General features: G+C 42.8%; 1 protein-coding gene across 1 annotated transcript in view; it reads left to right on the plus strand.

Annotated features, from left to right (window-relative positions):
* The window catches only part of LOC111971263 (C-Jun-amino-terminal kinase-interacting protein 3-like), an 85794-nt gene extending 60492 nt beyond the window's left edge, over positions 1-25302 (plus strand). Inside the window, 18 exon segments of the mRNA XM_070446006.1 lie at positions 276-326; positions 3621-3707; positions 4647-4811; positions 4929-5003; positions 5126-5216; positions 9017-9205; positions 14247-14436; positions 14716-14838; positions 15070-15150; positions 15277-15344; positions 15658-15678; positions 15681-15797; positions 16087-16263; positions 16721-16834; positions 17740-17778; positions 18784-18964; positions 20719-20798; positions 23201-25302. Of these exon segments, the coding sequence (XP_070302107.1) occupies positions 276-326; positions 3621-3707; positions 4647-4811; positions 4929-5003; positions 5126-5216; positions 9017-9205; positions 14247-14436; positions 14716-14838; positions 15070-15150; positions 15277-15344; positions 15658-15678; positions 15681-15797; positions 16087-16263; positions 16721-16834; positions 17740-17778; positions 18784-18964; positions 20719-20798; positions 23201-23328 (1977 nt within the window). The 3' untranslated portion in view covers positions 23329-25302.
* Positions 25303-26257: the final 955 nt, after the last annotated feature.

A 26257-nucleotide genomic window follows, 5' to 3' on the forward strand; every position in this document is an offset into this window, starting at 1 on the left:
CTCATGAGGTACAGGTGCGCGTAACGATGGTGGCACGTGTGCGTAATAATGAATAAAATGGCGACAATGAGCGCCAGAGAGGAGGAGCGGGAGTAGACGTGACAAGGATTGGAAATGATGCCGACAATTACATTGATGGAAGCTACAATCTATCTGCAATATTAAAGCTGATCTACCCCCAAATAAATAAAAATAAATATAAATAAAAATGCCATCCATGTAGCAGTGAAAATACAGCATATAGGGCGGTGTCTCTCTAACTATTTCTCCCATAGACTGGTGCTCAGCTGGACAGTGCACTGGAAGGCCCGCTGAAGAAACAACAGGTAAGTGACACCCACAGAGTCCCTCCCTAACCTAGCATGAGCCGCTCTTAGTTACCCCAAAGACATGTCACAAGACACATCAACAGACACCACAGTCTGACACAACACCTACAGTGCATTCGGAAAGTATTCAGACCCCTTCACTTTTTCCACATTTTGTTACGTTACAGCCTTATTCTAAAATGGATTAAACAAATATTTTTCCCCATCAATCTACCGTAATTTCCGGACTATAAGCCGCTACTTTTTTCCCACGCTTTGAACCTCGCGGTTTATACAATGACGCGGCTAATTTATGGATTTTTCCCGCTTTCACAAGATTTATGCCGCCAAAAAACTGAGCACCGTCACATAATGTGACGGAAATCGAGCGCGCTCAAACTTCCCATCATTCTGATTACGGTAGTCATTTTGTCACCCTCATCATGGCAAAGACACGGAGAAATGCATATGATGCAGCTTTCAAGTTGAAGGCAATCGATCTGGCTGTTGGAAAAGGAAATAGAGCTGCTGCACGGGAGCTTGGCCTTAATGAGTCGATGATAAGACGTTGGAAACAGCAGCGTGAGGAACGGACTCAGTGCAAAAAGACAACAAAAGCTTTCAGAGGGAAGAAAAGCAGATGGCCCGAACTAGAAAATGAGCTTGAAGACTGATTCCTGGGGGCACAACAAAGTATTTGCAGCCACTCGACATCAGTGTAAATCGTGCATTTAAGGTGGCGCTCCGTGTTCAGTGGGAGGCTTGGATGACAAGTGGGGAGAAATCCTTCACTAAAACGGGCCGCATACGAAGAGCAACTTATGGTCAAGTCTGCCAGTGGGTCCTGACAGCGTGGAGCATTGTCAAAAAATCCACTATCATCAACGGGTTTCGAAAGGCTGGACTGCTGCGTGTTGAAGAGGGCAGCATGAGCTCAGCGGGGAATTTGCCTCCGGATGAAAGTGACGAGAGCGACAATGAAAACGATCCAACATCGGATGAAGCAATTCTGAGGCTATTCAACTCCGACACCGAAGGAGATGACTTCAGTGGTTTCAGTGCACAGGAGGAGGAAGTTAGTGACCAATGACTTTCTTGGTAGGCTACTGTTTACTGCTATTTTTTTTTATTTTTGTTACAAGCCGTGTTTCGTTAAAGCCTATTTATTTTTGTTACAAGCCGTGTTTCGTTTTAAAGCCTATTTATTTTTGTTACAAGCCGTGTTTCGTTTAAAAGCCTATTTATTTTTGTTACAAGCCGTGTTTCGTTTAAAAAGCCTATTTATTTTTGTTACAAGCCGTGTTTCGTTTAAAAAGCCTATTTATTTTTGTTACAAGCCGTGTTTCGTTTAAAGGCTGTGTAAAGTTAATTTGTTTCAATGTACTGGTAGGCACCTGCGGCTTATAGACATGTGCGGCTTATTTGTGTACAAAATACATATATTTTTTAAATTCAGTGGGTGCGGCTTATATTCAGGTGCGCTTAATAGTCCAGAAATTACGGTACACACAATACCCCATATTGACACATTTTAGCAAATTTATAAAAAATWAAAAAACTAAGCCATGAGGTCGAAGGAATTGTCCATAGAGCTCCCAAGACAGGATTGTGTCGAGGCACAGGGGGCTTTCCTCTTTTGTTCTCTATTTTTATTTCAYCTTTATTTTGTAGCAGGAGTCCCATTGAGATTTAGATCTCTCTTACAAGGGAGCCTTGTGTCGTAGAATTACAACATTATGTTAATCACATTACTCTTAAATTAGAATGTAATCCTATATTAGTACTCACATTGTATGTTTTTCTTAGAGGCAACAGAATAGGATTGTTAGAACTTTCATGTGTCTGTGTGTGGAGAGATGCCTGAGATTTAACGCTGACAAGTATATTTACAATGGCTTGGTGATAACCTAAAGACTGCTTTGCATTCCAATCCATGATTAGTGTCTGTGTGCCTGTCTGTCGGTAACAGGGAGAACCAACCACCAGTTTAGTATTCTAGGTTGCATTAGTATTTTTGTATAAGCAAGCAGTAAATGAACTAGAGACAGATATTTGCGCCATGTAAATCTTGATGTCTGTTGCTTGAGAGCAAAATGTACCTTTTGTATAATTTCAACATATCTGTTCATCGTCACAAGGACTCAGGAAGACTATAAAGAGTTGTAACCAAATCCTGTTTATTTGGGCTTTTAACTCTACACCATTGGGTGATTGTTAAATGTTCCATTACTAATAAAGTTCCATTACTAATGCAGTAATTACTAATAAAGTTTGATTGTTTTGAGGAAATCTAAGTCTCTCCTTTGATTAGAATAATTCCACGACACTTGCATATACACAATTTATAAATACAACATAATACAAAATTACAAAACATACTCAAGAGGAAGGATCACATTCCTCAGCATAGAGGTCCCCGATCAACAATTTCAACTGCCTGAGAGGCACCATTACATTTAGTTGCAGGGAGCTCTTTAGATTTGTTCCATACATGGGGTGCAAAGAAACTAAAAGCAGATTTACCCAACTCTGTGGAGACCGAAGGGATCTCCAGAGTTAGCCATCCCTGAGACAGGGTTTGGTCATTCGTACATTAAAAGTTAAATAATGACGTTAGGTATGGTGGAATTTCATTGTTCCCGCAAGCAAGGGGGAGGCCTATGACATCCGAGGGCACCATCAGACCAACTTCTTAAATGGTCTACTCCATGAAGTTGGCATTTGTATCTAGAAAACACTATTTTGCTCATAACATATTTTTTTACCTTAAGTGTGTGTACATTACTGTATTAAGACCTGGGATATTGTTTTCCAACAGAAAAGTAAAAAAATAGCTGGAGTGCGTCTTTCAGCCCCTAGGCCTTGTCCCCTAGACACACATCAACAGACACCACACGGTCTGACACAGCTAACTGACTCAATGACCCTGTCAATGACGCCACCCAGCCTACTGATACAACATCTACCTAAAACCCAAACGCTCTGCCCCCACAATACACACAACACTTACCTCTAACCCAACACACATCAACAGATGCCACACAATCTGACATAGCTATTGACACAATGCCCCTGTCCCTCAGTCATGTTAACAGACACCCCACAACCTGCTGACACTGTCACTGCTATATCAACTTTCCTCCAATCTCAAAGCTCTTCCCCTTGACACATCAGATATGTCGAAAGTGTGGTTATGCAGCTATATGAATATAGCAATGATGGTTTGATTGAATTTAGTTGTAGTAGTATCTTCTATTGGAGGTCTTGGAGCAGTTTTGTGATTGGAGGGTTTGTCTGTCTGTCTTCTCCCAGGCCAATGAGAAGGAGGACAACCGCATGAAGAATGTCCCTGTTCCTGTCTACTGTCGCCCCCTAGTAGAGAAGGACCCCAACAGGAAGGTAAAAAAACAAACAAATATGTACTTGGTTGAAGCCACAATCTGCAATTTTTACCGCTGTTCAATCAATCGTCATGTTAATTAATTATATATACCCGTTGATTATTGAAGAATATGACTTATAACTGCTTCAAGAACTTAGCCCATCATAACCAAAAAGTTGTTTTACTCCAATGTTTTTATTTTATTTTTACCTTTATTTAACTAGGCAAGTCAGTTAAGAACACATTTGTATTTACAATGACGGCCTACCAAAAGGCAAAAGGCCTCCTGTGGGGACGGGGGCTGGGATTAAAAAATAAAAATATAGGACAAAACACACATCACAACAAGAGAGACACCACAACACTACATAAAGAGTGATCCAAGACAGCAACACAGCATGGTAGCAACACAACTTGGCAGCAGCACAACACGGTAACAGCACAAAACATGGTACAAACATTATTGGGCACAGACAACAGCACAAACAGCATGGTAGCAACACAACATCACACGAAGCAGCCACAACTGTCAGTAAGTGTGTCCATGATTGAGTCTTTGAATGAAGAGATAGAGATAAAACAGTCCAGTTTGAGTGTTTTTTGGAGCTCGTTCCAGTCGCTAGCTGCAGCGAACTGAAAAGACGAGCAACCCAGGGATGTGTGTGCTTTGTGGACCTTTAACAGAATGGGACTGGCAGACCGTGTGTTGTATGTGGAGGATGAGGGCTGCAGTAGGTATCTCAGATAGGGGGGAGTGAGGCCTAAGAGGGTTTTATAAATAAGTATCAACCAGTGGGTTTTGCAGCGGGTATTCAGAGATGACCAATTTACAGAGTAGTATAGAGTGCAGTGATGTGTCCTATAAGGAACATTGGTTTCAAATCTGATGGCCGAATGGGAAAGAACATCTAGCCGCTCGAGAGTGGTGTTAACGATGTGTGTAACGATGTGTGTAGTTGTGGTGTGCGGCGGGCGTGGACCTGACGGGATGGAAGACGTGCACTCAGGAAGTGATGACAGTTAAAGCTGGCCCCGGCAACAGCGTTACGAATCCTCTAGCCATTGAGGAGGGAGAGGGAGGAGACGGCAAGAGCAACCACAGCTCACCAGAGAAGAGAAAGGTACTTGATCTAGTTGGTTTGTTAGTTAATTAAGCTATTTGTTTTAGTTTGAAAACATACTTATTGTCCCTTCTTCCTTTTATCACCCCCACCTCTCCCTCCTTTTCCGTCCCCTAGTCTAAGGAGCTCCATGAAACAGACACTATGAGTAGCAGAGTCTGGATCCTGACCAGTACCCACTCGGCCAGCAAGGTGTTAAATAGTACTTTTTTGTATCTAATCATTTCATTGTAAGTTGTACTTGTAATTCAGTGTTGCTGCCATTCGTACAATTTGTCAAATAATGAACAACCATTATCGTTATCATCATCAAGGTGGTCATCATTGATGCCAACCAGCCCGGCTCGTTGGTCGACCAGTTCAACGTCTGCAATGCCCACGTGCTCTGCATCTCCAGCGTGCCAGGTTAGTGGTCAAACCATAACACGACCACATAAATTAGCATTCCTCACCTGGATCAAATCTACCGCAACATGACCATTGTACTCAACTACCATAACACAATTACTGACCACCTAGACCCCATGTTCTCTGCATCTCCAGTGTGCCAGGTTAGCGGTCAAACCATAACACAAACACATAGTACTCACCTGTTAGACCAACTCTACCGCAACTTGACGACTTAGCACCCTACTACTAAATTAACACAACCATATCTACTACCACAACATGACCACATACAGTATTACTCACCATCTGGACCAAATCTACTGCAACTTGACCACTAAGGAATCTACTGCCATAATAACATGACTACCGATCACCTATCCTACACCCTATCTATTACTGCAACACGACCATATAGCACTCTCCACCTGAACCAAATCTACTACCATAACATGACCATAGTATTCAGATCAAAGCAACATTCGGAAAGTACGTTACAGCCTTATTCTAAAATTGATTCAATTKTTTTTTTCCCTCATCAATCTACACACAATACCCCATAATGACAAAGCAGAAACAGGTTTTTAGAAAATTTTGCAAATGTATAAACCCCCCCTGGAGATATCACATTTACATAAGTATTCAGACCCTTTACTTGGTACTTTGTTGAATCACCTTTGGCAGCAATTACAGCTTCGAGTCTTCTTTGGTATAAGCTTGGCACACCTGCATTTGGGGAGTTTCTCCCATTCTTCTCTGCAGATACTTTCAAGCTTTGTCAGGTTAGATGGGGAGTGTCGCTGCACAGCTATTTTCAAGTCTCTCCAGAGATGTTCAATCGGGTTCAAGTCCGGGCTCTGACTGGGCCACTCAAGGACATTCAGATACTTGTTCCTAAGCCACTCCTGCGTTGTCTTGGCTGTGTGCTTAGGGTGGTTGTCCTGTTGGAAGGTGAACCTTCGCTCCACTCTGAAGTCCTGAGCGCTCTGGAGCAGGTTTTCATCAAGGATCTCTTTGTACTTTGCTCCGTTCATCTTTCCCTCGATTCTGACTAGTCTCCCAGTCCCTACTGCTGAAAAACATCCCCACAGCATGATGCTGCCACCACCATGCTTCACCGTAGGGATGGTATTGGCCAGGTGATGAGCGGTGCCTGGTTTCCTCCAGACGTGACGCTTGGCAGTCAGGCCAAAGAGCTCAATCTTGGTTTCATCAGACCAGAGAATCTTGTTTCTCATGGTCGAAGAGTTCTTTAAGTGCCTTTTGGCAAACTCCAAAGGGGCTGTCATGTGCCTTTTACTGAGGAGTATTTGTTACTGAGGAGTAAGGCAGCAGCTACTCTTCCTGGGGTTCAGCAAAATTAAGGCATTTACACAATTTTTAAAACGTTACAATACATTTATTACAGAATTCACAACACAGTAAGTGTGTGCCCTCAGGCCCATTCTCCACTACCACATATCTACAACACTAAATCCATGTGTATGTGTGTGTATAGTGCATATGTTATCATGTGTGTGTATGCATGTGTCTCGGTACCTTCAGCTTGTCAACAGCTCTCTTCCAATTTTGAGCCATGAGAGATTGACATGCATGTCATTAATGTTAGCTCCCCATGTATTTTTAAGGGCCAGCTGTGCTGATCTGTTCTGAGCCAACTGCATTTTCCCAAGTCCCTATTTGTGGCACCTGACCACACTACTGAACATTAGTCCAGGTGCGACAAAACCAGGGCCTGTAGGACCTGCCTTGTTGATAGTGTTGTTAAGAATGCAGAGCAGTGCTTTATTATGGACAGACTTCTCCCCATTTTAGCTACTGTTGTATCAATATGTTTTGACCATGGCAGTTTACAATCCAGGATTACTCCAAGCAGTTTAGTCACCTCAACTTGCTCAATTTCCACATGAATAATTACGAGATGTAGTTGAGGTTTAGGGTTTAGTGAATGATTTGTCCCAAATACAATGCTTTTCGTTTTGGAAATATTTAGGACAAACTTATTCCTTGCTACCCATTCCAAAACTACCTGCAGCTATTTGTTAAGTGTTGCAGTCATTTCAGTCGCTGTAGTAGCTGATGTGTATAGTGTTGAGGCATCCGCATGCATAGACACACTGGCGTTACTCAAAGCCAGTGGCATGTCGTTAGTAAAGATTGAAAAAAGCAAGGGGCCAAAACAGCTACCCTGGGGAATTCCTGCTTCTACCTGGATTATGTTTGAGAGGCTTCCATTAAAGTACAAGTAACTGTTAGTTCTGTGTTCTGTTAGACAAGTAACTCTTTATCCACATTATAGCAGGGGGTGTAAAGCCATAACACATCAGTTTTTCCAGCAGCAGACTATGATCGATAATGTCAAAAGCTGCACTGAAGTCTAACAAGACAGCCCCCTCAATCATTTTATCATACATTTCTCTCAGCCAATCATCAGTCATTTGTTTAAGTGCTGTGCTTGTTGAGTGTCCTTCTCTATGTGCGTGCTGAAAGTCTGTTGTCAATTTGTTTACTGTGAAATAGCATTGTATCTGGTCGAACACAACTTTTTCCAGAGGTTTACTAAGGGTTGGTAACAGGCTGATTGGTCGGCTATTTGAGCCAGTAAAGGGGACTTTACTATTCTTGGGACTTTAACTTCCCTCCAGGCTTGAGGGCACACACTTTCTATTAGGCTTAAACTGAAGATTTGGCAATATCGTCCGCTATTATCTTCAGTAATTTTCCATGCAGATTGTCAGACACCATTGGCTTGTCATTGTTGATCGACAACAATATTTTTTTCACCTCTTCCAAACGGACTTTACAGAATTCAAAAGTACAATTCTTGTCTTTCATAATTTGGTCCGATAAGCTTGGATGTGTAGTGTCAGCGTTTGTTGCTGGCATGTCATCCCTAAGTTTGCAAATCTTGCCAATGAAAAAGTAATTAAAGTAGTTGGCAATAGGAGTGTCTTCCATCTGGAAGGTTCTCCCATCTCCACAGAGGAACTCTKGAGCTCTGTCAGAGTGACCATCCGGTTCTTGGGCACCTTCCTGACCAAGGCCCTTCTCCTTCGATTGCTCAGTTTGGCCAGGCGGCCAGCTCTAGGAAGAGTCTTTCTTGGTGGTTCCAAACTTCTTCCAGTTAAGACTGATGGAGTTCACTGTGCTCTTGGGACCTTCAATGCTGCAGAAATGTTTTAGTACCCTTCCCCAGATCTGTGCCTCTACACAATCCTGTCTCGGAGCTCTACGGACAATTCCTTCGTCCTCATGGCTTGGTTTTTGCTCTGACATGCACTGTCAACTGTGGGACCTTATATAGACAGGTGTGTGCCTTTCCAAATCATGTCCAATCAATTGAATTTTCCACAGGTGGACTCCAATCAAGTTGTAAAAATGTCTCAAGGATGATCACTGGAAAAGGGATGCATCTGAGCTCAATTTTGTATCTCATAGCAAAGGAATACTTACATAAATAAGGTATTTCTGTTGTTGTTTTTTAAATAGAAATTTGCAATAATTTCTAAAAACCTTTTTTTGCTTTGTCATTATGGAGAATTTAGTGTATAGATTAATGGGGGGGGGGGATAATTCCATACATTTTAGAATAAGGCTGTATCGTAACAGAATGTGGGAAAAGGGAAAGGGTCTGAATACTTTCCGAATGCACTGTACTTCCACATCTACTGAACTAGAATCACCTCTGTTTGTGATTTTTCTGTGTGTGCGTGTACATGTGTCTCTGTGTATATGGGTGTGTATTTCTGTGTGTGCTTGCTTGTTTCTGTGTTTACATATGTGCGTGTCTGTGTGCGTTTCTGTGTGTCTGTCTGCAGCGGCCAGTGAGAGTGACTACCCGGCGGGTGAGATCGTGCTGGACCCTGGGGAGGGTGGTGGTGAGGAGACAGGCGGGGTGGAGGGCATGCTAGCAGGCATCACCCTGGTGGGCTGTGCCACCAACTGTAGCGTGGTCCGCAGCAACTGCTCCTCGCGCACCGACACACCCGTACTGGACCGGGGACAAGGTGAGAATCCGAGAGATTTATCTACAGTGCCTTCAGAAAGTATTCATACCCCGTGACTTTGTTGTTACATCCTAATTTCAAAATGGATTAAATAATAWTTTTTTTCTCACCCATCTACACACAATAACCCAGAATTTGAAAATGAAAACATGTTTTTAGAAATGTTAGCAATTTTACAGAAATATCTCCTTTACATAAGTATTCACACCCCTGGGTCAATACTTTGTAGAAGATCCTTTGGCAGCTATAACAGCTGTGAGTCTTTCTGGGTAAGTCTCTAAGAGCTTTCCACATCTGGATTGTGCAACATTTGCCCATTATTCTTTTCAAAATTCTTAAAGCTCTGTCAAATTAGTTGTTGATTGTTGCTAGACAACTATTTTCAGGTCTTGCCATAGATTTTCATTAGGATTTAAGTCAAAACTGTAACTCGGCCACTCAGAAACATTCACTGTCTTCTTGGTAAGGAACCAGTGTAGATTGTCCTTGTGTTTTGGGTTATTTTCCTGCTGAGAGATGAATTCATCTCCCAGTGTCTGGCGGAAAGCAAACTGAACCAGGTTTTCAACTAGGATTTTGCCTGTGCTTAGCTCCATTCTGTTTCTTTTTAACCTGAAAAACTTCCCAGTCCTTAACTATTACAAGCATATCAATAACATGATGCAGCCACCACTATGCTTATGGAGAGTGGTATTTAGAATGGGTTGTATTGGATTTACCCCAAACATGTAACACTTTGTTTTCCCCACAAAAAGTTAATTACTTTGCCACATTTTTTGCAGTATTACTTTAGTGCCTTGTTGCAAACAGGATGCAAGTTTTGGCATATTTTTATTCTGTACAGCAGGGTTCCCCAACTGGCGGCCCATGGGCTGATTTTGAACCGCGGGTGATTTTATTTGGCCCCCCAAGTTTTCTGAGCATTTAATTTTTTGTCTTTCTTTTGTTGGATGTAAGACTTTTAAAACGCCAGCAAATCAGCTCCAAGCAATTTTTTTTGTTGCACCAAACCCGACACAATCAGATGGGGTTGGCTTAGATTGTTGATAACATGTAAACTATATTTCGTCTCCAATGTTTATTGAAAACATAAATACATTTGTAGAATGAGCACTTCTTGTCTCTCAAATACATCGTTACAGTTGTTGGTCTAGCATTTTTTTTGCCATATAAGCATTGACATGAAATCAGTTAAAACACCTCAAAACAAGACATGGTATCAAGAACAAGATGAAACGAGCCACTTATGATTTCCCACATGGCAGTTTCTTGTCATTCTTGCTAGCAATCTGGCCATCCAGAATCACAACAACACACAAAGTGTTCACATTGTTTTCGTGACGTTGTCAAATCAATCAAATCAGCTAACCCATCTATGTGATCATATACAGTGGCAAGAAAAAGTATGTGAACCCTTTGGAAATACCTGGATTTCTGCATAAATTGGTCATACAATTTGGTCTGATGAAGATCTAGGTCACAACAATAGATAAACACAGTCTGCTTAAACTAATAACACACAAACAATTATACATTTTCATGTCTTTCGCTCCCTACCTCTGAGGAAGTACAGTTCCCGCTCAGCCCAGTCAAAACTGTTCGCTGCTCTGGCACCCCAATGGTGGAACAAACTCCCTCACGACGCCAGGTCAGCGGAGTCAATCACCACCTTCCGGAGACACCTGAAACCCCACCTCTTTAAGGAATACCTAGAATAGGATAAAGTAATCCTTCTAACCCCCCCCCCCCCCTTAAAAGAGTTAGATGCACTATTGTAAAGTGGTTGTTCCACTGGATATCATAAGGTGAATGCACCAATTTGTAAGTCGCTCTGGATAAGAGCGTCTGCTAAATGACTTAAATGTAATGTAAATGTCTTTATTGAAATCACCAAGTAAACATTCACAGTGCAGGGTGGGAAAAGTATGTGAACCCTTGGATTTATAACTGGTTGACCCTCCTTTGGCAGCAATAACCTCAACCAAATGTTTTCTGTAGTTGCGGATAAGAGCTGCACAACGGTCAGGAGGAATTTTGGACAATTCCTCTTTACAAAACGGTTTCTGTTCAGCAATATTCTAGGGCTGTCTGGTGTGAACCGCTCTCAAGGTCATGCCACAGCATCTCAAATTGGGTTGAGGTCAGGACTCTGACTGGGCCACTCCAGAAGGCTTATTTTCTTCTGTTGAAGCCATTTTGCTGTTGATTTACTTCTGTGTTTTGGTTCGTTGTCCTGTTGCATCACCCAACTTCTGTTGAGCTTCAATTGGCGGACAGAGAGCCTAACATTCTCCTGCAAAATGTTTTGATAAACTTGGGAATTCATTTTTCCGTCGATGATAGCAAACTGTCCAGGCCCTTAGGTAGCAAATCAGCCCCAAACCATGATGCTCCCTCCACCATACTTTACAGTTGGGATGAGGTTTTGATGTCGGTGTGCTGTGCCTTTTTTTTTCTCCACACATAGTGTTGTGTGTTCCTTCCAAACAACTCAACTGTAGTTTCATCTGTACACAGAATATTTTGCCAGTAGCGCTGTGGAACATCCAGGTGCGCTTTTGGTAAACTTCAGACGTGCAGCAATGTTTTTTTTGGACAGCAGTGGCTTCTTCCATGGTGTCCTCCCATGAAACCATTCTTGTTTAGTGTTTTACGTATTGTAGACTCGTCAAAAGAGATGTTAGCATGTTCCAGAGATTTCTGTAAGTCTTTAGATGACACTCTAGGATTCTTCTTAACCTCATTGAGCATTCTGCGCTGTGCTCTTGCAGTCATCTTTGCAGGACAGCCACTCCTAGGGAGAGTAGCAACAGTGCTGAACTTTCTTCATTTATAGACAATTTGTCTTACCATGGACTGATGAACATCAAGGCTTTTAGAGATACTTTTGTAACCCTTTCCAGCTTTATGCAAGTCAACAGTTCTTAATCTTAGGTCTTCTGAGATATCTTTTGTTCAAGGCATGGTTCACATCAGGCAATGCTTCTTGTGAATAGCAAACTCAAATTTTGTCAGTGTTTTTTATAGGACAAGGCAACTCTATCCAACATCTCCAATCTCGTCTCATTGATTGGACTCCAGGTTAAGTGACTCCTGACTCCAATTAGTGTTTGCAGAAGTCACTAGCCTAGGGGTTCACATGTTTTTTTCATGTTTAAATTATGTATTCAGTATAGACAAGAAAAATTCTATAATTCGTGTGTTGTTAGTTGAAGCACGTTATGTTTGTCTATTGTTGTGACTTAGATGAAGAGCAGATGAAATTTGATGACCAATTTATGCAGAAGTTCAGGTAATTCCAAAAGGTTCACATACTTTTTCTTGTCAAATGTAAGCAAGAATCAAATATTATACCTGTTTGGTCTTTTTGCGGTCAATTTGCGGTCTACAAATTATTCATAATTATGTTCTGGCCCCTTGAACATCCACTCAAGAAAAAATCGGCACGCGGCTAAATCTAGTTGATGATCCCTGCTGTACAGGCTTACATCTTTTTCCTCAATTAGGTTAGTATTGTGGAGTAACGACAATGTTGTTGATCCATCCTCAGTTTTCTCCTATCATAGCCATTAAACGCTTTAACTGTTTTATGGTCACCATTGGCTTCATGGTGAAATCCCTGAGCGATTTCCTTCGTCTCCAGCAACTGAGTTAGGAAGGAGGCCTTTGTAGTGACTGGGTGTGTTGTAATTAATAACTTCACCATGCTGAAAGGGATATTCAATGTCTGCTTTTTAAAAATGTTTTGTCTACCCTTCTTTGTGAGGCATGGGAAAACCTCCCTGGTCTTTGTGGTTGAATCTGTGTTTGAAATGCAATGCTGGCCTCCCGGGTGGCGCAGTGGTCTAGGGCACTGCATCGCAGTGCTAGCTGCGCCACCAGAGTCTCTGGGTTCGCGCCCAGGCTCTGTCGCAGCCGGCCACGACCGGGAGGTCCGTGGGGCGACGCACAATTGGCCTAGCGTCGTCCAGGTTAGGGAAGGTTTGGCCGGTAGGGATATCCTTGTCTCATCGCGCTCCAGCGACTCCTGTGGCGGGCCGGGCGCAGTGCGCGCTAACCAATCAAGGGGGCCAGGTGCACGGTGTTTCCTCCGACACATTGGTGCGGCTGGCTTCCGGGTTGGAGGCGCGCTGTGTTAAGAAGCAGTGTGGCTTGGTTGGGTTGTGCTTCGGGGGACGCATGGCTTTCGACCTTCGTCTCTCCCGAGCCCGTACGGGAGTTGTAGCGATGAGACAAGATAGTAATTACTAGCGATTGGATACCACGAAAATTGGGGAGAAAAGGGGATCAAATTTATAAAAAAAGAAAAAGAAAAAGAAATGCAATGCTCACCTGAGGGACCTCACATATTGTAATTGTATGTGTGGGGTACATAGATGAGGTAGTCATTCAAAAATCATGTTAAACTATTATTGCACACAGAGTGAGTCCATGTAACTTATTGTGTGACTTGTTAAGCAAATTACTTATGAACTTATTTAGGCTTGCCTTAAGAAAGGGGTGTGAATACTTTCTGAAGGCACTGTACATTAAACTGTATATGTATCATCGGACTTGCAAAAATAATAGGCTTTAACTGCGGCACAATTCTTCTTCTTGTCCCTCATCCCTGTGTCGCTGACGTGGCTCCCCCTCTCTGTGGGAGGCTGATTTCAGCTGAATCTAGTTGGGGACCTCTGCTATATATTTTGGTGTATATATCCCAGCAAACATACTACCACCACTAAACGTTGTTTCGAAGTTGACACGAAGTGCTGATATGTCTCTTCCTGTGTCCCTGTCCCCCCCCAGCCCCGGTATCTCCCCCTCTCATTGGGAAGCTGCAACCCGCCCAGTCAGTTGAAGAGTTATAAGTATAGTTAATAGGCCTTCAAATGTTTTTAAAATTCCGATAGGATATCGATAGCAAATAAAATACATTTCAACTGATATTGATAGGGACTTTTCATATTAGTGCCCATCTCTAGTTAATAGGTATAGTTGGTATAGTTATAGTAGTATATAGTGTATAATGTCTCTCCTTGTGTCCCTGTCGCCTCAGCCCCCATGGCTCCACCACTCAGTGGGAAGCTGCATCCGGCCCAGTCAGCAGAGGAGGCCACAGAGGCTACAGAGGTGGCTGAGCCGGCCGCCAGCGAGACAGACGGCACCTTGGGACCTCCAGGGCCCTTCATGGAGCACGTCTTCACAGACCCCCAGCCTCCGGTGGTTGATGCTGGCAAATACGACCGGTAAGACACAGGATTTGTCCAGATTTGAATTGCTAGTAGTTGTAAAGAGAGGAAGTATTTTCAGGACAAAAGTTGTCATTGAAACTTTAAAAAATGTTTTCACATTTTTACTGAAACTGTATTTACATACACTTTAGTTTGATTTGATTTAGTTTTAGTCTAAACATTTCTGCAGAGACAATAATGCTAACATGCTACAGTAGTTGGATTTTCCACCGTGTGGACTGTGGTAGTCTATAGTGGACTTCAAGACAACTCTCTGTTTGTGTCCCCTGTCAGGTGTGCAGGTCAGTTAAAAGAGGAGTCTAACTCCCCACCCCAGGAGACGGAGGATGGAAACGACGACCCCAAAGCTGGCACCAGCGTCGTCCCCACCATGTGGCTGGGAGCACAAAATGGCTGGTGGGTAACTAATCACTAAATGGCTAGCTAGTGGCGGGAATGTATCATAGTGATGTTGTTTTCTGGTTTTCTAAAAAGGTGCAAAAAATGTCATTGACCACAATGTCACAAAAAATGTCATTATTTTTTTGCCAACCAGTTTTGCCTGCATATGTCTCCCAACCCATAACCCTAACCCATAAAACCCTATATCTGTCTATGTCCTAACTAAGCTTTACCTCCTTTCTTCAGGCTTTACGTCCATTCGGCAGTGGCCAACTGGAAGAAGTGTCTCCACTCCATCAAACTGAAGGACTCTGTGCTCAGTCTAGTGTAAGTCCCCCACTACTGACCACTGTCTGCTTTTAGAATGGCCATTTTTACCAGTCCTTGATTTATGTTGTAGTAAATGGGTGCATGTTGCTTTGTGTAACGTTGGCTTGACTGTTTCTGCTTCAGGCATGTGAAGGGTCGTGTGCTGGTGGCTCTGGCAGACGGGACACTGGCTATCTTCCACAGATCTGAGGGTAACTTAAACTTAACCCTAACCTACCTAATTATTCTGAGCTCTCACCTATGAACCTTAACCATTAACTGTCTGTTGTGCTCAAAAAATGACATTCCATGAGAGCAACATTACTTTTTCATGTGCGTGCGTGCGTGTGTCCATGCATGTGTCTGTGCGTGTGTGCGTGTGTGGTGTGTGTGTGTGTGTGTGTTGTGTGGTGTGTGTGTGTGTGTGTGTGTGTGTGTGTGTGTGTGTGTGTGTGTGTGTGTGGTGGTGTGTGTGTGTGTGGTGTGTGTGTGTGTGTGTGTGTGTGTGTCTCTCTTTATCTCCAGATGGGCAGTGGGACCTGTCAAACTACACCTGATGGACCTGGGTAGACCGCACCACTCTATCCGCTGCATGGCCATGGTCCATGACAAGGTGTGGTGTGGCTACAAGAACAAGATCACGTATCCAGCCAAGAGCATGCGATAGAGGTGGTCACAGCAGGGAAGGGCATGGTTTGTTATGAGTAGGAGGAAGTTGCAAAGTAACCTTTTCTGAGACCTGGAGACTCACGTTAGCTCCCAGACATAATGTCAAGACATTAGCTCAGTGGACTAGCAGTCTTGAGTCTATCCCCAGTTATGTCGCAGATTGAGACGGGTTGGGGAGAGGTCATGTAATGTCGCTCCACATTGATTTACTTTGATTTATTCCAGAATATTATCAATCAACCAATCCTCCCTTCTCCACCATCACCCCCCCTATCCCCTCTCCACATCAGAAGTCCTTTGACGTCCACCCTCGCAGGGAGAGCCAGGTGAGGCAGCTGGCGTGGATCGGGGATGGGGTGTGGGTGTCAATCCGTCTGGACTCCACGCTGCGTCTCTACCACGCCCTCACACACCAGCACCTACAGGATGTCGACATCGAACCCTACGTCAGCAAGATGCTGGGTAGGAAGAACCTAAGCTAAACAGCAGGAATGGGGTCAATTTCCATGTCAATTCAGAAAGTAAACTAAAATTCCAATTCCATTTTTTTTCTAAGAAAAAGATGTGGAATTGGAATTACAGTTTACTTCCTGAATTGACTGAATTTAAATGGAATTGACCGCAACCATGCTATCCAGCTCTGGCTAGGCTGGTGGTCCAAGATCTGTTTGTGTTGTATGGCCAATTGGTATGTTTTTTGTCATATCAAGACAATGACTATAGGAGTTGGCAAGACAGCTCAGACAGATCAGATCTGGGACCAGCAGGCTAAGCTTCGGCCAACTCATTGATAGGACACCATATTATTTGACTCCACTTTTAGTCTATTGAGATGCATCCAATGTATGGATTGACCTGTGTTCTATCTCTTTCTCGCTTTCTCTCTTCTTTCTCTTCTCTCTCTCGCTCTGATTGACAGGTACTGGCAAGCTGGGCTTCTCCTTTGTGCGAATAACAGCCCTTCTTATTGGTGGAAACCGCTTGTGGGTGGGGACTGGGAATGGTGTGGTCATCTCCATACCACTGACAGAGAGTGAGTTTGAGTGGTGCACACACACACCTCTTTGATTCCATTATTCTGTGTTTTTGTCTGCTTCTGTCTTTTACTTTCCCTTTTTATACTGAACAGAAATATAAATGCAACATGCAACAATTTCAAAGATTTTACTGAGTTACAGTTCATATAAGGACATCTTTTAATTTAAATAAATTCATTAGGGCATAATCTATGGATTTCCATAGGATACCCATACCATAACCCCACCGCCACCATGGGGCACTCTGTTCACAATGTTGACATCAGCAAACTGCTCGCCCACAACGCCATACACGTGGTCTGCAGTTGTGAGGCAGATTGGACGTGCTGCCAAATTCTCTAAAACGACGTTGGCGGCTTATGGTAGAGAAATGTACATTCAATTGTCTGGCATCAGATCTGGTAGACATTCCTGCAGTCAGCATGCGAATTGCACGCTCCCTCAACTTGATACATCTGTGGCATTATGTTGTGTGACAAAACGGCTCATTTTAGAGTGGGCGTTTATTGTCCCCAGCACAAGGTGCACCTGTGTAATGATCATGTTGTTTAATTAGCTTCTTGATATGACACACTTGTCAGGTGGATGGATTATCTTGGCAAAGGAGATATGCTCACTAACAGGGATGTCAACAAATTTGTGCATATAGACATTTCTGCCATCTTTTATTTCAGCTCATGTAAAACTGGACCAACACTTTACATGTTGCTTTTGTATTTTTGTTCAATGTATATCGGTCTGTCCATTTTTCTGTCTTCTCTTATTCCGTGATGGCTTCTCTTCGTTTTCTTTCTCCCTTTCTTTCTCTCTATTTTATGGCTGGTATCCCTGTACTTGTCCTCCCTGTCCTGATTGTCACTCTTGTCCACTCTCTCCTCTCCTCCCTCCTTCCCTCCCTTAGCGGTAGTACTTCATCGGGGACAGCTCCTAGGTCTGAGGGGTAAGTTAGTACTCCCTCTGTCCCACAGGGATGATGTCACATACATCTGCCTGCCTGTCTTACCTCCATCTCCCCTTTATCGCTCTCCAACATAGGCCTGGTTCAGTTTCAGTCCTAAGCACCCTTATTACCCTAATGTTCACATATCTGATAGACTGGATAGGTGTGAGTAATATAGTGATTGGACCGGAGTAAATTACAGTATATAGCACTTGTGGAGATCTGAGAGGATTAGATAGCCCTCCAACAGGACAAGCACATGTTCGTTCATAAGGCTGCCTGCCACCTATCCAGTCATTTCAGATCTGTCAACCACAAAGGGGACGAGGGGCTAGGGGCCGAAATGGAACAGAGACAGAAACAGTGGTCCGGTGGTCTGGATCTGATTCAGGGAAATCACTTTTGTTCATGTGTAACTCTGCATGCTATCTTCAGGTGTTGTAAAGTACTGTATATAATGCATTGGCACACATATATGTAGAGTATGGTGTTAATGTATGTATATGTATGAGTCATATTTGTATGCTATTTGTGTGATGAATATTGATAATTTCAGTGACGTAGTCAATATATTAGGTTTGGGGTTTTGGGGATGCCTTGTCTCTTCATTATTGCATGTTGATGGCATGTTTTAGTATTGCTCCTATTTCAGTATTCAGATTTTTTTATTTTTCACTATCTGCAAATTCATAAGTGAATGACCACAGGCTTATTCAATTGGTTGCCACGTACAGAGAATTTCACGTAGAAATGTTATGTATAGAGCCAGCCGACACAGTTTCCTATTCTGCATGACTGAGAGGGGTCTGTTCTATTTTGCACATTTCTATTTTAAATGCTCTGTAACGATGTAGCATACCCAATTGATGGGTCTTATTGGCAAGCCTGCTCTGTGTGCACTATTGTGATTGGATGGTCTCATGCATCAATGTCCTTGTCCTATTCGCTGGTCTGTCAGATGTCAGCTGTTCTGATTGGCTATTGACTCCACTCCCATCCCGATAGCCAATAAGGTGTCTCCGACGTCGTCCGGCGGCGTGGCCGGGGGTGTTATTCATGTGTATGAAGACGACAACCCAGAGAAAAGCAGCGGCAGCTTCATTCCATACTGCTCCATGGCCCAGGCTCAGCTCTGTTTCCATGGACACCGAGATGCCGTCAAGTTCTTTGTCTCTGTGCCAGGTCAGTTAGTAATCATAATTTGATAAAGTTAATTATCCCCTTAAATGCATTAAATCAAATGTGTAGTTCTTGACTAACTAAAAAAGTATTATACCTGCTGTCAATACTCTCAACTTGATGTATTTGAGGACTGTGAGGATGGACTAGGTTGTCAACTGGGCACTAAAATGCAAAAGTGGTTCACAGTGTTTAATTTGTGGGTATCTATTGGTAAGGTCCTTTAGTACTATGTGACAACAGCTGATGTAAAAAGGGCATTATAAATACAATTGATTGACTGATCTGTTTCTCGTTACCTGTTTAACAAATATATATATATACAGTACCAGTCAAAGGTTTGGACACACCTACACATTCAAGGGTTTTTCTTTATTTTTTAGTATTTTCTAAATTGTAGAATAATGGTGAAGACAGCAAAACTATGAAATAACACATATGGATTAATGTAGTAACCAAAAAAGTGTAAGAGGAATGCTTTTCCAACATTCTTGAAGGAGTTCCCACATATGTTGAGCAATTGTTGGCTGCTTTTCCTTCACTCTGCGGTCCAACTCATCCCAAACCATCTCAATTGGTTTGAGGTTGAGGGATTGTGGAGGCCAGGTCATCTGATGCAGCACTCCATCACTCTCCTTGGTCAAATAGCCCTTACACAGCCTGGAGGTGTGTTTTGGGTCATTGTCCTGTTGAAAAACAAATGATAGTTCCACTAAGCGCAAACCAGATAGGATGGCGTATTGCTGCAGAATGCTGTGGTAGCCATGCTGGTTAAATGTGCCTTGAATTCTAAATAAATCACTGACAGTGTCACCAGCAAAGCACCATCACACACGGCGGTTGGAACCAAAAATATATCATTTGGACTCATCAAACCAAAGGACAGATTTCCACCAATCTAATGTCCATTGCTCGTGTTTCTTGGCCCAAGCAAGTCTCTTATTCTTATTGGTGTCCTTTAGTAGTGGTGTCTTTGCAGCAATTTGACCATGAAGGCTTGATTCCTGCAGTCTCCTCTGAACAGTTGCTGTTGAGATGTGTCTTTTACTTTAAATCTGTGAAGCATTTATTTGGGCTGCAATCTGAGGTGCAGTTAACTCTAATGAACTTATCCTCTGGGTCTTCCTTTCCTGTGGCAGTCCTCATGAGAGCCAGTTTCATCATAGCGCTTGATGGTTTTTTGCGACTGCACTTCTAGAAACTTTCAAAGTTCTTGAAATATTCCAGATTGACTGACCTTCATGTCTTAATGTAATGATGGACTGTCATTTCTCTTTGCTTATTTGAGCTGTTCTTGCCATAATATGGACTTGGTCTTTTATTCAATAGGGCTATCTTCTGTATACCACCCCTACCTTGTCACAACGCAACTGCTTGTCAAAAAACACATTAAGAAGGAAAGGAAAGAAATTCCTCAAATTAACTTTTAACAAGGCACACCTATTAATTGAAATGCATTCCAAGTGACTAGCTCATGAAGCTGGTTGAGAGAATGCCAAGAGTGTGCAAAGCTGTCATCAAGGCAAAGGGTGGCTACTTTGAAGAATCTCAAATATAAAACATATTTTGATTTTGTTAGCAGTTGATGTTATTCTAAAATAACACAAACCCCAAAGCAATTCAGAGGGATAAAATTAGATTTTGTTTGAGAAGGACAAATCATTGATTTTATGCTGGGAGGTAGATGTTCAGTCTCCCCTGTCCTCAGCTTTTCTCCACAAAATAAAGAAACAGGATGTAATTTATAACCCCCCACCCTAGCCTGGGGTTGACCAATCAGAAGTCCTTGCAGTACAACTGGGACAATGGCCAAATAACAAGTATCCTGCTCCAGACTCAATGTACAGAACGTAGCACACATAGCACATGTAGATCTGAGTTCAGGACTGACTTTCCACAGATTCTAAACAGCTGTTGAACTAAAAACCAACTCCTATTTACATTGATAATTCCCTATTGACCATTAGTACTCTATTTCGTTTTTAGTACTCTCGTCCTCTTATCCTCTGCATTGTGTATTTATCTTCAAAATATTCTTATAATTTGTTGAACACTTTTTTGGTTACTGCATGATTCCATATGTGCTATTTCATATATTTGATGTCTTCATTATTATTCTACATTTAGAAAATAGTTTAAAAAAATCATTGAATGAGTAGGTGTGTCCAAATGTTTGACGGGTACTGTGTACAGTCGTGGCCAAAAGTTTTGAGAATGACACAAATATTAATTTTCACAAAGTTTGCTGCTTCAGTGTCTTTAGATATTTTTTAAAGATGTTACTATGGGATACTGAAGTATAATTACAAGCATTTCATAAGTGTCAAAAGCTTTTATTGACAATGACATGAAGTTGATGCAAAGAGTCAATATTTGCGGTGTTGACCCTTCTTTTTCAAGACCTCTGCAATCCGCCCTGGCATGCTGTCAATTAACTTCTGGGCCACATCCTGACTGATGKCAGCCCATTCTTGCATAATCAATGCTTGGAGTTTGTCAGAATTTGTGGGTTTTTGTTTGTCCACCCGCCTCTTGAGGATTGACCACAAGTTCTCAATGGGATTAAGGTCTGGGGAGTTTCCTGGTCATGGACCCAAAATATCAATGTTTTGTTCCCCACRCCACTTAGTTATCACTTTTGCCTTATGGCAAGGTGCTCCATCATGTTGGAAACAGCATTGTTTTTCACCAAACTGTTCCTGGATAGTTGGGAGAAGTTGTTCTCGGAGGATGTGTTGGTACCATTCTTTATTCATGGCTGTGTTCTTAGGCAAAATTGAAGAAGCAACCCCACACATGAATGGTCTCAGGATGCTTTACTGTTGGCATGACACAGGACTGATGGTAGCGCTCAACTTGTCTTCTCCGGAAAAGCTTTTTTCCGGATTCCTCAAACAATCGGAAAGGGGATTCTTCAGAGAAAATGACTTTACCCCAGTCCTCAGCAGTCCAATCCCTGTACCTTTTGCAGAATATCAGTCTGTCCCTGATGTTTTTCCTGGAGAGAAGTGGCTTCTTTGCTGCCCTTCTTGACACCAGGCCATCCTCCAAAAGTCTTCGCCTCACTGTGCGTGCAGATGCACTCACATCTGCCTGCTGCCATTCCTGAGCAAGCTCTGTACTGGTGGTACCCCGATCCCGCAGCTGAATCAACTTTAGGAGATGGTCCTGGAGCTTGCTGGACTTTCTTGGGCGCCCTGAAGCCTTCTTCACAACGATTGAACCGCTCTCCTTGAAGTTCTTGATGATCCGATAAATGGTTGATTTAGGTGCAATCTTACTGGCAGCAATATCCTTGCCTGTGAAGCCCTTTTTGTGCAAAGCAATGATGGTGGCACGTGTTTCCTTGCAGGTAACCATGATTCACAGAGGAAGAACAATGATTCAAAGCACCACCCTCTTTCTGAAGCTTCCCGTCTGTTATTCGAACYMRMTCWGYMWGRMGGARTGRKCYMMARYYYWSYCMWCKTMWWSWSKSAMRCYTGTKKWARSMWRMSWRWMACKKWYRWSMYRWSWKMWRSYMYTTWWRKGSMAKGSYWSMAAWKMMKWRKWRAGKKTWTKKRRRSWTYYRRYYCAYTKSSAWKGYRAWGARRGAMWTWRMARYTRAWWKMAATYMWTCTSWYYACTMTTMWTMWSAYWYTKSASWWTMTKMAAATWAMSWKSWKAYMMWMWKWGRCMKMAGACWKKGWRWWWWTWMWTRKWTKWRWYRTYMKSAAYTKTKRRMMACWRMKKTRWRWKKKWKWWKRYWWAKKTRTATRYAMACWYMKKWSTWYAWMWKWATATRWKWRTWWTATATAMTRTWWMWWTTTTYYKKTYWKSYRWCRKGYWRKSYRYYSKMMAYSSTARWKKGYWGKRYRSTSSRYMRSMSGKCMRRGGGTCMKSGGYMCWSSSSRMRGCYGRRGSYYRRRGYKYASAKMAYRYMSWRSKKYYKRGTGSWGRGKRGRGSKRMRKSSWMYWYCGMMTYSSKSAKSRRWRWSRMWSACYMMMSMMTSMMYSMWSMMMMYRCMMWMTRCMMYMMASYCMAKKTSRYGYKSTKYTSWWTTSMAWWYCKAATYSWAYTYGTCTCCAGATTCTCTACCCTTCTGCCCTAGTTGTGCACTTGTTCATTTCACTTTATGGATTTAAAATACCAATCCAATGCTTTTATATGTGTGGATGTGCAGAAACACTTCAGTACAAAGGTGACAGACACCGGGCATGTCTGTTCATGCTGACTGGCTCTCTCACTTCATCTGTGTGTCAGGTGATGGCGAGGACGACGAGACAGAGGAAGGGGAGGTGTCGGGGGGCGCCACGCAGATGAAGCCTGCCGTATGCAAAGCCGAGCGGAGCCATATCATCGTGTGGCAGGTGTCCTACGTCCCCGAGTGACACTCCCACCCTCAAGGGTCACCTTGCATCTCCCTGTCCCCCTTCTTGCACCCAGATGATCACCCACTTCTCCCATCCTAAAACTAACCCACCCTACCCACCCCGCTCTTCCCTGCCCCTGTATCTACCCCTGGTCATGATGTAACTATCCCTAGGCTTGGAAATGACCCCTCAGCCCCTGTACGTACTATTACACCCCTTTTAACTATCGATATCTCCCCCAAAGACCTTGTAACTACCTATTGCCTTGTAAGTATCACTCCCCCAGTCCAGTAACTTTCCAAATACCTTGACTATGACTACCCCCTTCCCCGCCCTGTTTTTTGCCGCTTCTACCAATGTAATTATTTCCCCCCACCATGAGCCTTGTAACTACCCCTGCCTCCTAACTACCTCCGCTACCCTGTATCTACTCCCTAAAGCCTGGAGTGTGTCTTAAATGGCACCCTAGTATATATGGTGCATTACTTTTGATCAGGGCCCATATGGTGCTGGACAAAACTAATGCACTATATTGGGAATAGAGTGCCGTTTCAGACATACCTGTATTTATTTCCCCTGGAAGTACATCTGTATCTCTCCTGTATTGACCTTTGACTTGTAACGGCCTGCATCTGCCCCCAAGCTACTCCCTGATACCTACAATCACCCCTAACTCCTCCCTTTCTCACCTTGCCCACCTGCATCTTACCAACAACACAAGTACAGGAACATTAAAGACTACTGCGTAATATAACGCCTCTCCAGAAATTACCCAAGATTTGCAGCAACAGCCAACCAGTAATCCCAAAACTATTTATGGTATGACTTACTAAAACCCCCCAACTCCAATCAGCTTTCAGCTCACTGAACCACGCTGGAAACAGAGACAGCTGATTGGTCAAGAGGAATTCAGAGATAGGCAGCTATTGGTCGGAGTGAGTGACACAGTCAACTAGCCGCTCATTGGTGAGTTAAATGTAGAGAGAGAGAGACTGACAGTTGATTGGTTGGTTCAGGGTGATTTTACCTCAGCCAGCTGTTAGTTAGAAGGTGAGGAGACGTTGTTGAATGTACGTGGAAAAAACAAGATCAGTCTTGAATGCATTGGSCTGTAAATACAGTGAAGTTTGATCAGGAGGTCTGCAGACTCAGGATGCATCCCAAATGGCACCCTACCCTTTATAATGCACTACTTTTGACTAGAGCCCTATGGTTCTTTGTCAAAAGTAGTGTACTATATAGGGAATAGGGTGCCATTTGGGGTACAGGGGTACAGATGTAGTAAAATTCATGGGGGATGGCCAGTAAATCAGGTGTAGTGGAGTAAAGAGAAACTCTTGATTTGGCATCAGAGGATGAACAGGGATTGTAATTGTTCCACGTTAGAAGCAAGTTTCCAGACAGCCTTATGGACATAGATTGGCTGTGTTTGAGCGCATCAAATATGTGATGCATTGTGGGTAAGTTGGAACTGACTGATTGATCTACAAATAATAATGAGTAGTTATTTATGATGCAAGGTGATTTGTAGATCAGTCAGTCGGCTGCACTGTCGATCAAACCCAAACTCTCCTGTAGAGAAAATGGACAGGTAAAGAGTCTCAGTTCTATTTCAGCCTTTGTAAAAACCTATCTCCTCTCAGGTCTGTGAACACCAAATGGGTAAGGGCGTAGGGGAAAGTAACCGTGCCGAAATGTAACTGTGCCAAATAGTGGAAGGAGAGAGAGAGAGCCAGGCATATCCTCGAGCTGTGAGCTGATTGGTTCATAACTGATTCACCAACCACCCACTGCTCTAATTCGCTGTTCCCAGACTGACAGTTGGACAGTGAGGTTTGTGCTTGGTCGCCTGTTTTGAGTGACAGCTGTCATTGAGGATTCTGTAACTCTCCAGACATGCCCAAGGCCCCTTCCCCTCTTGTTCAGTATGTAACTCATATCTATTTATCTGTGTGGATTAAATATTAAACCTAGTGTGCGCTGAAAACCAGAGGCCATGTTGTCTGTCGTTCTCTTCTCTGTTGGTTGACTTATTTTCAACCTTTTTTGTGTTTTTTTGTCGTTTTTTAAAAAACTTTTTTACTTTTTGAATTAGGACCAGGATTCAATCTGATTTCAAGGCCAACCTATGCCGCATTTAAMGGTAATTTACGATTTGCGTTTGCCGTGAATACGGTCTCCGCGAACATTACCTTTAAAAGATGCATAGCCGACAAAACGCGATCGGATTAAGGACTCGATTTAATCTGTATCACAGATTGTGTGATTGAAATTTAAAGGTAATTTCCGATTGAGCCATGAGCCTTTGCAGTCTCCACTAGCGCGGGAACATTGCCTTTAAGTTTCAATTATGCTATAGCGCGGAACCTCCGCGATACGGATTGAATTGAAGGTATATAAAGAATGTATGAAATGGCATCCTGTAAGACCAAACCCACTTTAAGTAACAAGGACAGTGGTTCAGATTCAGAAGCGTCAGCTCAAGTCGATTTGGATCATACCCTGTCAACTTTAGGCACCTCTAAAACTTTAGGTACTATAGACGTTCATGTTGCACAGCGGACATTACGTTACATTTTAGATCCTGGTTAAAGGTGCATTGAGTACAGTACAAAGTCTATCACACATACAACCACCCTTAATGCCTATGATATACCTGTAACAATAAAGGAATGAAATTCATTGAGAAAATAAATGCAAATTCATCCAAATTTATTTGARGCTATACAGTTGGCTGTCCGACCACATTCAGTGTTTACAAACTGCAGCGCCTTCCTTCTTCACTGTTGGTTCTCCTCGGAAGTTGAAGAGTGTTTTTGGATTATGATCAGGTAAGAAAGCAGTACACAGCTTCAAGCATTTTTTAGACATATTCTTCAAAAACCAAGAGGTGTTATGTTACAGACGACATCTTTAAAACTGCTAAAATGAATTAAATAACGACACT

Source organism: Salvelinus sp. IW2-2015, linkage group LG13, assembly GCF_002910315.2.
Source record: "Salvelinus sp. IW2-2015 linkage group LG13, ASM291031v2, whole genome shotgun sequence".
In the NCBI taxonomy this organism is placed as follows: Eukaryota; Metazoa; Chordata; class Actinopteri; order Salmoniformes; family Salmonidae; genus Salvelinus; species Salvelinus sp. IW2-2015.